Consider the following 12,173-nt stretch of genomic DNA (forward strand, 5'->3'; position numbering starts at 1 on the left):
TTTGCCAATCTTGGTGTTCTCTGGCAAATGCCAAATGTCCTGCACGGTGTTGGGCTGTAAGCACAACCCCCACCTGTGGATGTCGGGCCCTCATACCACCCTCATGGAGTCTGTTTCTGACCGTTTGAGCAGACACATGCACATTTGTGGCCTGCTGGAGGTCATTTTGCAGGGCTCTGGCAGTGCTCCTCCTTGCACAAAGGCGGAGGTAGCGGTCCTGCTGCTGGGTTTTTGCCCTCCTACGGCCTCCTCCACGTCTCCTGATGTACTGGCCTGTCTCCTGGTAGCGCCTCCATGCTCTGGACACTACGCTGACAGACACAGCAAACCTTCCTTCCACAGCTCGCATTGATGTGCCATCCTGGATGAGCTGCACTACCTGAGCCACTTGTGTGGGTTGTAGACTCCGTCTCATGCTACCACTAGAGTGAAAGCACCGCCAGCATTCAAAAGTGACCAAAACATCAGCCAGGAAGCATAGGAACTGAGAAGTGGTCTGTGGTCCCTACCTGCAGAACCACTTCTTTATTGGGGGTGTCTTGCTAATTGCCTGTAATTTCCACCTGTTGTCTATTCCATTTCCACAACAGCATGTGAAATTTATTGTCAATCAGTGTTGCTTCCTAAGTGGACAGTTTGATTTCACAGATGTGTGATTGACTTGGAGTTACATTGTGTTGTTTAAGTGATCCCTTTATTTTTTGAGCAGTGTATATATTTTTGATTTCACGTTTATTTAACCAGGTAGGCCAGTTGAGAACAAGTTTTAATTTACAAATGCGACCTGGCCAAGATAAAGCAGAGCAGTGCGACACAAACAACAATACAGAGTTACACATGGAATAAAGAAAAGTACAGTCAATAACACAATAGAAAAATCTATATACAGTGTGTGTAAATGAGGTAGGATAAGGGAGGTAAGGCAATAAATAGGCCATAGTGGTGAAATAAATTACAATATAGCAATTAAACACTGGAGTGATAGATGTGCAGAAGATTAATGTGCAAGTAGAGATACTGGGTTACAAAGAAGCATTTAAAAAAATGTATTAATGACAATATGGGGATGAGGTAGTTGGGTGGGCTGTTTACAGATGGGCTATGTACAAGTGCAATTATCTTTAAGCTGCTCTGACAGCTGATGCTTAAAGTTAGAGAGGAAGATATTTATTTTTTATTTCACCTTTTATTTAACCAGGTAAGCTAGTTGAGAACAAGTTCTCATTTACAATTGCGACCTGGCCACGATAAACGCATAGCAATTCAACACATACAACAACACAGAGTTACACATGGAATAAACCAAACATAGTCAATAATACAGTAGAACAAAAGAAAACAAAACGTCTATATACAGTGAGTGCAAATGAGGTAAGATGAGGGAGTTAAAGGCTATAAATAGGCCATGGTGGTGAAATAATTACAATATAGCAATTTAAACACTGGAATGGTAGATGTGCAGAAGATGAATGTGCAAGTAGACATACTGGGGGGTGCAAAGGGGCAAGATAAATAAATACTGTATGGGGATGAGGTAGGTAGATAGATGGGCTGTTTACAGATGGGCTATGTACAGGTGCAGTGATCTGTGAGCTGCTCTGACAGCTGGTGCTTAAAGCTAGTGAGGGAGATATGAGTCTCCAGCGTCAGAGATTTTTGCAGTTCGTTCCAGTCATTGGCAGCAGAGAACTGGAAGGAAAGGCGGCCAAAGGAGGAATTGGCTTTGGGAGTGACCAGTGAAATATACCTGCTGGAGCGTGTGCTACATCCCCACTTTGAGGTTGGAATTATATTGTGAAAATTATAATTCTGTATGAGTATAAGATTTGTTTAAAAGACAGCATGAAATTTCAGTCTGTGTCAGTGGAATGGAGTTTTGTCCTGCCTGGTGACATCACTAGGCATTAAATTAGTTAATAGACTGGGGGGTACTCAGTGTATTTACCTATTTTCTGTGGTGAATAACACCCTCGTGCTGTGGGTATAGTTCCTCTCTCGTTCTGAAATCTCACCAGTCTCTGTGTAGCAGAGGGATTTCCCCTACATTACACATTATTTACATATTATGTATTCTCTTTTAAAACCAGAACCACATAACTGCCCAGTCAATCTCAGTCACTGAAACTGGAAAGTACACCATTTTAGCATCTATTTCAGATCTGATTCTTGATTGTCTTATACTGTATTGCTATGTCAGAAGGACAGTGTGGACTGGGATACTACTACGATGGGCTAGTCGAGGAGTGTAAACAATGCTATTTACGATGCAATTCACCACCCAGGGTTTGCACAACATACTGTACTCAATGTAAGTACAATACTGTTTTAACATTTCAAACATTTGATCATTTGAGTTCTGAAATTACAATGCAGCTGTATATGAATAAACATGATTGTATTTGTTATTGTTATAAGAATATCTTTAAGCATTGTTATAAATATTGGCATCTGAATTGTTATGTGAGACATTGTATTGTTAGTCCTTATACTCAAGCGAAGGAGGCATAGACAAATGAAGCTGGCCCAGTGAATCTGTAGGATAAGTACGAGCATTACGGACATATGTTTTTCTGTTAACCTGTCCAGCATCAGAGAGCAAAGCCCCAGAGCCGTTCAACATTCGTCTGACCCTGGTCTGGCTGTTTGTGTTCCTGTGTGCTTTTACTACTCTCCTGCTGCTGCTGCAGGTACTGAGGAAGAAGACATGCAGACGTTTCCCAAGGAACAAATGTAAGATAAAACACAAAGAAGCATAGGGAGGTGATATGTGGTTATATAGTGATGGTCTGTTATCAGCAGACAGGTTACCGTATCTGCCTGTCAGTCATAATATGACAACGCTTGCTTTACCTTTCATAGGATGGGAAATTATTATACAGTGATTCGCTGTTAGTAGCAGGCACACAGGTTACGTCGATCTGTCACAATATGTGACCATGTTTCCTCATCTGATTGGTGATTGATTCACTCATTTGTGATGAATGGAAATTCCCCTCCATGAATGATAAGTCAAATGTAAAAACTCTGTGAAGAACTACAATGAACGAATCGAATGCATATCCTTGTGACTATACCCAATACATTGCCTACCCCTATATCTCTATCATACAGTATGTAACTCACGTCAATGTTATCCCCCAGTATCACCACTACAGGAAGCAGAGTGTCCTGGGACTGAGAGGGTCTCTGATGATTTCCCTGAGCAGACAGTGGTTATCATGGGACAGGACAGCTTGACGAGTGGAGCTGGAGCCATGGTTCTCCAGGAGGGAACAAACTGCCATACTCCCGACTGCAACTCCAACCTGCCTGTCCCTTCCACTGAGGAGGGCACCACCATACTGGTCACAACCAAGACAGTGCAGATCTTTAACCACACAGATGACATTACAGAGAGAAAGACATTGGGGTTGTGGAGGTCTGGCTTTGCAACTTGATGTCTCTATTCCCCCCCCACACACACACTGCTTGCCATAGAAAGTGAAAACTATCAATGAATGTGTTTGAAAACAAGTGAATGTTTAACAGAGATTATAGTAATGAACTACAGATCCCACAACCCCCTACCCTATCATATGACAACAGTGTGTCTGGTCATGTGACCGGCAGTGCCGACGATGTTTCGCTTTGCAGGCAGTGGCACAATAAATGTATTTTATTACAATTTAAAGATTATCCAGAGCTACGACAGTCCAGTCACTGAAACTACAAGTGCTTCTGGGTTTGTAAATCAAACATTTGATCTACAAATGTGACTCGGTTTAACTCTTATAGCGATAGTGGTAAACGGCTACTCGCAGGCCTCTGTAGTTCCAGCCGACATGCGCAACAGTGGGCCAAGGACCCCGGTTGTGTTGATGGGAAGAAGGGAGTGCAAAATCATGGAAGTAGTGCTCTCTGCCTCCCAGGGTTCGGTTCGTACAGAATAGCAATAGAATTCTGGATTTCCACCATGTCGAACCGAAGAGCTATGAACTAGTTTACTTGTGGTGTGTCAACAACACTAACGACTCGGACTGACAGCATGAACGGTGAGTTGTAGCTAAAAACAAAATCACTTTTTGTTCTACCATCACCAATTGAAATGGCTTTGGTTTATTACAGGAATTTAGTATGTTTTGTGCACATATAGGCTTATTAAAGCAATGCGGTTTAGAATGAAGGACAACGCATCATTCTCATAATGAGTTCAGGCAGGCGTAAAGGATAGATAATGACACTTCCCGCGGGTATCTTGAATCTCCTCATGCAAATCGAATTATGTCTTGACTGCATGACATAGTAGTCATGAATAAATGTTGATACATCAAAGAGAAACCCCTCTAACCATATTAGACCTTTTTTGTTATTGCTCCTGAGTCCTGACCAACCTCATCTAGCCCATTACTTTCTCCAAGGTCGTGCTTTCTTAGCAAACTGCATGTATTTGTTGGTGAATACTTATTACAACAACCTTTTCTTGTTATTACAGTATCTCCAAAATGTGTTATGTCACTTTCCTACTGTAGAATAAAGATATATTTGACCAAATCATATTCTTCTTTGTGGAACACATCATTGTATACATTTCTGATAAGCTTGGTGAAATAGTTGTACAGCTCTGTGATTTAGCCAGAGATTACTTGTCCATTATGCAGGCTAGTAACTCTTAAGCCAGAAGTCTGAGATGAGATTACCAAACTGACAGATGGTCTATTTTGTATGATCGCCCTCCTTCTCCTTTCCAGGCCCTCAGCAGAATGACGCAAAGAGACAACACCTGCTAGAGAGGCTGCTGGACGCTGTCAAACAGGTGAATGGTAATCTTGGTTAACCCAGAACAGAAGTCTTGCATAATTGGTCAGCTGCTCGATTAAGTTCTGGGTCCATACATGTTAAGAGAAGAGATTTAATGAGGAGTGGAACCGGAACTCCAAAATCGGGTTTTGTCCAAATAAACAGTGATGTAAAAACTACTACAGATTGTTATCCCACGCATCCCATTCCTTCTCGACAGATTCTATGGTTATGGTACCAGTTATGTTTACGTAGGTCTGTCCACCAGAGATTAGGTCATAACAACAATCATCAGCAACATTTATTCCTCACTGTATGTGTCATAACAGGTTATGTTAGCTGCACTGTATGTGTCATAACAGGTTATGTTAGCTGCACTGTATGTGTCATAACAGGTTATGTTAGCTGCACTGTATGTGTCATAACAGGTTATGTTAGCTGCACTGTATGTGTCATGACAGGTTATGTTAGCTGCACTGTATGTGTCATAACAGGTTATGTTAGCTGCACTGTATGTGTCATAACAGGTTATGTTAGCTGCACTGTATGTGTCATAACAGGTTATGTTAGCTGCACTGTATGTGTCATAACAGGTTATGTTAGCTGCACTGTACGTGTCATGACAGGTTATGTTAGCTGCACTGTATGTGTCATAACAGGTTATGTTAGCTGCACTGTACGTGTCATGACAGGTTATGTTAGCTGCACTGTATGTGTCATAACAGGTTATGTTAGCTGCACTGTATGTGTCATAACAGGTTATGTTAGCTGCACTGTATGTGTCATGACAGGTTATGTTAGCTGCACTGTATGTGTCATAACAGGTTATGTTAGCTGCACTGTATGTGTCATAACAGGTTATGTTAGCTGCACTGTATGTGTCATAACAGGTTATGTTAGCTGCACTGTATGTGTCATAACAGGTTATGTTAGCTGCACTGTATGTGACATAACAGGTTATGTTAGCTGCACTGTACGTGTCATAACAGGTTATGTTAGCTGCACTGTATGTGACATAACAGGTTATGTTAGCTGCACTGTACGTGTCATAACAGGTTATGTTAGCTGCACTGTATGTGTCATAACAGGTTATGTTAGCTGCACTGTATGTGTCATAACAGGTTATGTTAGCTGCACTGTATGTGACATGACAGGTTATGTTAGCTGCACTGTATGTGTCATGACAGGTTATGTTAGCTGCACTGTACGTGTCATAACAGATTATGTTAGCTACACTGTATGTGTCATAACAGATTATGTTAGCTGCACTGTATGTGTCATAACAGGTTATGTTAGCTGCACTGTATGTGTCATAACAGATTATGTTAGCTGCACTGTATGTGTCATAACAGGTTATTTTAGCTGCACTGTATGTGTCATAACAGGTTATGTTAGCTGCACTGTATGTGTCATAACAGGTTATGTTAGCTGCACTGTATGTGTCATAACAGGTTATGTTAGCTGCACTGTATGTGACATAACAGGTTATGTTAGCTGCACTGTACGTGTCATAACAGGTTATGTTAGCTGCACTGTATGTGACATAACAGGTTATGTTAGCTGCACTGTATGTCATAACAGGTTATGTTAGCTGCACTGTATGTGTCATAACAGGTTATGTTAGCTGCACTGTATGTGTCATAACAGGTTATGTTAGCTGCACTGTATGTGACATGACAGGTTATGTTAGCTGCACTGTATGTGTCATAACAGGTTATGTTAGCTGCACTGTATGTGTCATAACAGGTTATGTTAGCTGCACTGTATGTGACATAACAGGTTATGTTAGCTGCACTGTACGTGTCATAACAGGTTATGTTAGCTGCACTGTATGTGTCATAACAGGTTATGTTAGCTGCACTGTATGTGTCATAACAGGTTATGTTAGCTGCACTGTATGTGACATGACAGGTTATGTTAGCTGCACTGTATGTGTCATAACAGGTTATGTTAGCTGCACTGTACGTGTCATAACAGATTATGTTAGCTGCACTGTATGTGTCATAACAGGTTATGTTAGCTGCACTGTATGTGTCATAACAGGTTATGTTAGCTGCACTGTATGTGTCATAACAGATTATGTTAGCTGCACTGTATGTGTCATAACAGGTTATGTTAGCTGCACTGTACGTGTCATAACAGGTTATGTTAGCTGCACTGTATGTGTCATAACAGGTTATGTTAGCTGCACTGTATGTGTCATAACAGGTTATGTTAGCTGCACTGTATGTGTCATAACAGGTTATGTTAGCTGCACTGTATGTGTCATAACAGGTTATGTTAGCTGCACTGTACGTGTCATGACAGGTTATGTTAGCTGCACTGTACGTGTCATGACAGGTTATGTTAGCTGCACTGTACGTGTCATGACAGGTTATGTTAGCTGCACTGTATGTGTCATAACAGGTTATGTTAGCTGCACTGTATGTGTCATGACAGGTTATGTTAGTTGCACTGTACGTGTCATGACAGGTTATGTTAGCTGCACTGTATGTGTCATAACAGGTTATGTTAGCTGCACTGTATGTGTCATAACAGGTTATGTTAGCTGCACTGTATGTGTCATAACAGGTTATGTTAGCTGCACTGTATGTGACATGACAGGTTATGTTAGCTGCACTGTACGCGACATAACAGGTTATGTTAGCTGCACTGTATGTGACATGACAGGTTATGTTAGCTGCTCTGTATGTGTCATAACAGGTTATGTTAGCTACACTGTATGCAACATAACAGGTTATGTTAGCTGCACTGTATGTGTCATAACAGGTTATGTTAGCTGCCCTGTACGTGAAAGGACAGGTTATGTTAGCTGCGCTGTACGTGTCATGACAGGTTATGTTAGCTGCACTGTATGTGTCATAACAGGTTATGTTAGCTGCACTGTATGTGTCATAACAGGTTATGTTAGCTGCACTGTATGTGTCATAACAGATTATGTTAGCTGCACTGTATGTGTCATAACAGGTTACGTTAGCTGCTCTGTACGTGTCATGACAGGTTATGTTAGCTGCACTGTATGTGTCATAACAGATTATGTTAGCTGCACTGTATGTGTCATAACAGGTTATGTTAGCTGCACTGTACGTGTCATGACAGGTTATGTTAGCTGCACTGTATGTGTCATAACAGGTTATGTTAGCTGCACTGTATGTGTCATAACAGGTTATGTTAGCTGCACTGTACGTGTCATAACAGGTTATGTTAGCTGCACTGTATGTGTCATGACAGGTTATGTTAGCTGCACTGTATGTGTCATAACAGGTTATGTTAGCTGCACTGTACGTGTCATAACAGGTTATGTTAGCTGCACTGTATGTGTCATAACAGGTTATGTTAGCTGCACTGTACGTGTCATAACAGGTTATGTTAGCTGCACTGTACGTGTCATAACAGGTTATGTTAGCTGCACTGTATGTGTCATAACAGGTTATGTTAGCTGCACTGTACGTGTCATGACAGGTTATGTTAGCTGCACTGTATGTGTCATGACAGGTTATGTTAGCTGCACTGTACGTGTCATGACAGGTTATGTTAGCTGCACTGTATGTGTCATAACAGGTTATGTTAGCTGCACTGTATGTGTCATGACAGGTTATGTTAGCTGCACTGTATGTGTCATAACAGGTTATGTTAGCTGCACTGTATGTGTCATGACAGGTTATGTTAGCTGCACTGTATGTGTCATGACAGGTTCTGTTAGCTGCACTGTACGCAACATAACAGGTTATGTTAGCTGCACTGTACGTGTCATGATAGGTTATGTTAGCTGCACTGTACGTGTCATAACAGGTTATGTTAGCTGCACTGTACGTGTCATGACAGGTTATGTTAGCTGCACTGTACGTGTCATAACAGGTTATGTTAGCTGCACTGTACGTGTCATAACAGGTTATTTTAGCTGCACTGTACGTGACATAACAGGTTATGTTAGCTGCACTGTATGTGTCATAACAGGTTATGTTAGCTGCACTGTATGTGTCATAACAGGTTATGTTAGCTGCACTGTATGTGTCATGACAGGTTATGTTAGTTGCACTGTACGTGTCATAACAGGTTATGTTAGCTGCACTGTACGTGTCATAACAGGTTATGTTAGCTGCACTGTATGTGTCATAACAGGTTCTGTTAGCTGCACTGTACGCAACATAACAGGTTATGTTAGCTGCACTGTATGTGTCATCACAGATTATGTTAGCTGCACTGTATGTGTCATAACAGGTTATGTTAGCTGCACTGTACGTGTCATGACAGGTTATGTTAGCTGCACTCTATGTGTCATAACAGGTTATGTTAGCTGCACTGTATGTGTCATAACAGGTTATGTTAGCTGCACTGTACGTGTCATAACAGGTTATGTTAGCTGCACTGTATGTGTCATGACAGGTTATGTTAGCTGCACTGTATGTGTCATAACAGGTTATGTTAGCTGCACTGTATGTGTCATGACAGGTTATGTTAGCTGCACTGTATGTGTCATGACAGGTTATGTTAGCTGCACTGTACGTGACATGACAGGTTATGTTAGCTTCACTGTACGTGACATAACAGGTTATGTTAGCTGCACTCTACGTGACATAACAGGTTATGTTAGCTGCACTGTACGTGTCATGATAGGTTATGTTAGCTGCACTGTACGTGTCATAACAGGTTATGTTAGCTGCACTGTATGTGTCATAACAGGTTATGTTAGCTGCACTGTACGTGACATAACAGGTTATGTTAGCTGCACTGTACGTGTCATAACAGGTTATGTTAGCTGCACTGTACGTGTCATAACAGGTTATGTTAGCTGCACTGTACGTGTCATAACAGGTTATGTTAGCTGCACTGTACGTGTCATAACAGGTTATGTTAGCTGCACTGTACGTGAAAGGACAGGTTATGTTAGCTGCTCTGTACGTGAAAGGACAGGTTATGTTAGCTGCTCTGTACGTGAAAGGACAGGTTATGTTAGCTGCCCTGTACGTGAAAGGACGGGTTATGTTAGCTACACTGTACGTGAAAGGACAGGTTATGTTAGCTGCTCTGTACGTGAAAGGACAGGTTATGTTAGCTGCTCTGTACGTGAAAGGACGGGTTATGTTAGCTGCTCTGTACGTGAATGGACAGGTTATGTTAGCTGCTCTGTATGTGAAAGGACAGGTTATGTTAGCTGCTCTGTACGTGAAAGGACAGGTTATGTTAGCTGCGCTGTACGTGAAAGGACAGGTTATGTTAGCCATCCTATTGCCCCCCTCTACTATGGATAATCTCCATTGAAGAGGAGTGCATTACAGTTATGTTCAAATTAGTCATGTAATCATAAACTCATAATGATGTGCTTTTAGTGAAATTACAGTGAATTTATCCACTCTCTACAGTTTATAAGGCATAATACTGTGCACATTGTGTTGTTTCTCAACCTGGTTTGATGTTGTGGACTTTAGCTGGCAGGCTCCCATTGAGGAAGTAAAAGTTTTGCATCATAGTTATTTTGCTAGCCATGTCATCTTCATTCTTCATGTCTGTTCAGTGCCAAATCCGCTTTGGAGGAAGAAAGGAGATCGCCTCAGATTTAGACAGCAGGTACCAATGTGCTTTATTATTTTAAAACTGATATGATTTACTGTTGTTTTGTGTGTGAATGTGTAATGCGTGTTATGTATAATGTGCGTGTGTGTGATGTATTGTAATGCTTTTGTTTGTATCTCCCCTGTAGGGTGATCTGTTTGTGTGCCCAGTTTGAGGCTGTCCTCCAGCATGGCCTGAGGAAGAGTAAAGGACTGGCTCTCACTGCTGCTGCCATCAAGCAGGCCGCAGGATTCACCAGCAAGACTGAAGCAGGTACATTCACATGACCTGGAAACAGATTACAGTGATATGAAGTATAAAAAAAGTTTTTCCAGGAAGTACTGGTAACCTTTATCTGCACTGGGGGCCCTTCAGGGGCCCTTGAAGATTTTGGTCAGGCGAGAGGTGTATATATATATATATATATATATATATATATATATATATATATATATATATATATACTCTTAGTCAGACTATAAGAACTAACACAGCTAAAACAAACACACTGAATCTGGGAATAATGTGTTCATCACTGGTTAGAGTACAATTTGTAGAAGACATCTAGCTACATTTTGACATTTTGAAGTTTGCATTTTGATTCAAGTGGATCGCAAACCTGGTAACTACTTCTCTGATAGAGTTCAGTGTGTCAAATCGGAGGGCCTGTTGTACGGACCTCTGGCAGTCAAACAGGGTTCAATTCTCGGGCCGACTTTCTTCTCTGTATACATCAATGATGTTGCTCTTGGTGCTGGTGATTCTCTGATCCACCTCTACGGAGACGACACCATTCTGTATACTTCTGGCCCTCTTTGGACACTGTGTTAACTAACCTCCAGACGAGCTTCAATGCCGTGGCCTCCAACTGCTCTTAAATGCAAGTAAAACTAAATGCATGCTATTCAATCGATCACTGCCCGCACCTGCCCGCCCGTCCAACTCTGGACGGTTCTGACTTAGAATACGTGGACAACTACAAATTCCTAGGTGTCTGGTTAGACTGTAAACTCTCCTTCCAGACTCACATTAAGCATCTCCAATCCAAAATTAAATCTAGAATCGGCTTCCTATTTCGCAACAAAGCATCCTTCACTCATGCTGCCAAACATACCCTTGTAAAACTGACCATCCTACAGATCCTCGACTTCGGTGATGTCATCTATAAAATAGCCTCCAACACTCTACTCAACAAATTGGATGCAGTCTATCACAGTGCCATCCGTTTTGTCACCAAATCCCCATACACTACCCACCACTGCGACCTGTACGCTCTCGTTGGTTGGCCCTCGCTTCATACTCGTCACCAAACCCACTGGCTACAGGTTATCTACAAGTCTCTGCTAGGTAAAGCCCCGCCTTATCTCAGCTCACTGGTCACCATAGCAGCACCCACTCGCTCCAGCAGGTATATTCCACTGGTCACCCCCAAAGCCAATACCTCCTTTGGTCTCCTTTCCTTCCAGTTCTCTGCTGCCAATGACTAGAACAAACTGCAAAAATCACTGAAGCTGAAGTCTCATACCTCCCTCACTAGCTTTAAGCACCAGCTGTCAGAGTACCACACAGATCACTGCACCTGTACATAGATGGGCTGTTTATAGATGGGCTATCTACCTACCTCATCCCCATACAGTATTTATTTATTTATCTTGCTCCTTTGCAGCCCAGTATCTCTACTTGCACATCTACCATTCCAGTGTTTAATTGCTATATTGTAATTACTTCACCACCATGGCCTATTTATTGTCTTAACTCCCTTATCTTACCTCATTTGCACTCACTGTATATATACTTTTTGTTTTCTTTTTTTCTACTGTATGTTTTGTTTATTCCATGTGTAA

At 41.7% G+C, this 12,173-nt stretch overlaps 2 protein-coding genes across 6 annotated transcripts in view; both read left to right on the forward strand.

The window, feature by feature from the left end:
- Nucleotides 1–2,096: 2,096 nt before the first annotated feature.
- On the forward strand, nucleotides 2,097–4,533 carry LOC115144194 (tumor necrosis factor receptor superfamily member 17). The gene is made up of 3 exons (XM_029685033.2): nucleotides 2,097–2,308; nucleotides 2,587–2,730; nucleotides 3,142–4,533. The coding sequence occupies exons 1-3, from the start codon at nucleotides 2,191–2,193 to the stop codon at nucleotides 3,435–3,437; spliced, it is 558 nt and encodes a 185-aa protein (XP_029540893.1). The 5' UTR covers nucleotides 2,097–2,190; the 3' UTR covers nucleotides 3,438–4,533.
- Nucleotides 3,944–12,173, forward strand: part of snx29 (sorting nexin 29) — a 114,471-nt gene continuing 106,241 nt past the window's right edge. For all 5 annotated transcript variants that reach the window (XR_003865787.2, XR_003865788.2, XM_029685030.2 and 2 more), the window contains exons 1-4: nucleotides 3,944–4,031; nucleotides 4,728–4,792; nucleotides 10,292–10,344; nucleotides 10,478–10,602. Coding sequence is in view for 3 of the 5 variants with exons in the window: in XM_029685030.2 (XP_029540890.1) it covers nucleotides 4,025–4,031; nucleotides 4,728–4,792; nucleotides 10,292–10,344; nucleotides 10,478–10,602 (250 nt within the window). In the remaining 2 variants the exon portion in view is untranslated. The remainder of the gene's footprint in view (nucleotides 4,032–4,727; nucleotides 4,793–10,291; nucleotides 10,345–10,477; nucleotides 10,603–12,173) is intronic.

This window comes from Oncorhynchus nerka, linkage group LG16, assembly GCF_034236695.1.
Source record: "Oncorhynchus nerka isolate Pitt River linkage group LG16, Oner_Uvic_2.0, whole genome shotgun sequence".
Lineage (NCBI taxonomy): Eukaryota > Metazoa > Chordata > Actinopteri > Salmoniformes > Salmonidae > Oncorhynchus > Oncorhynchus nerka.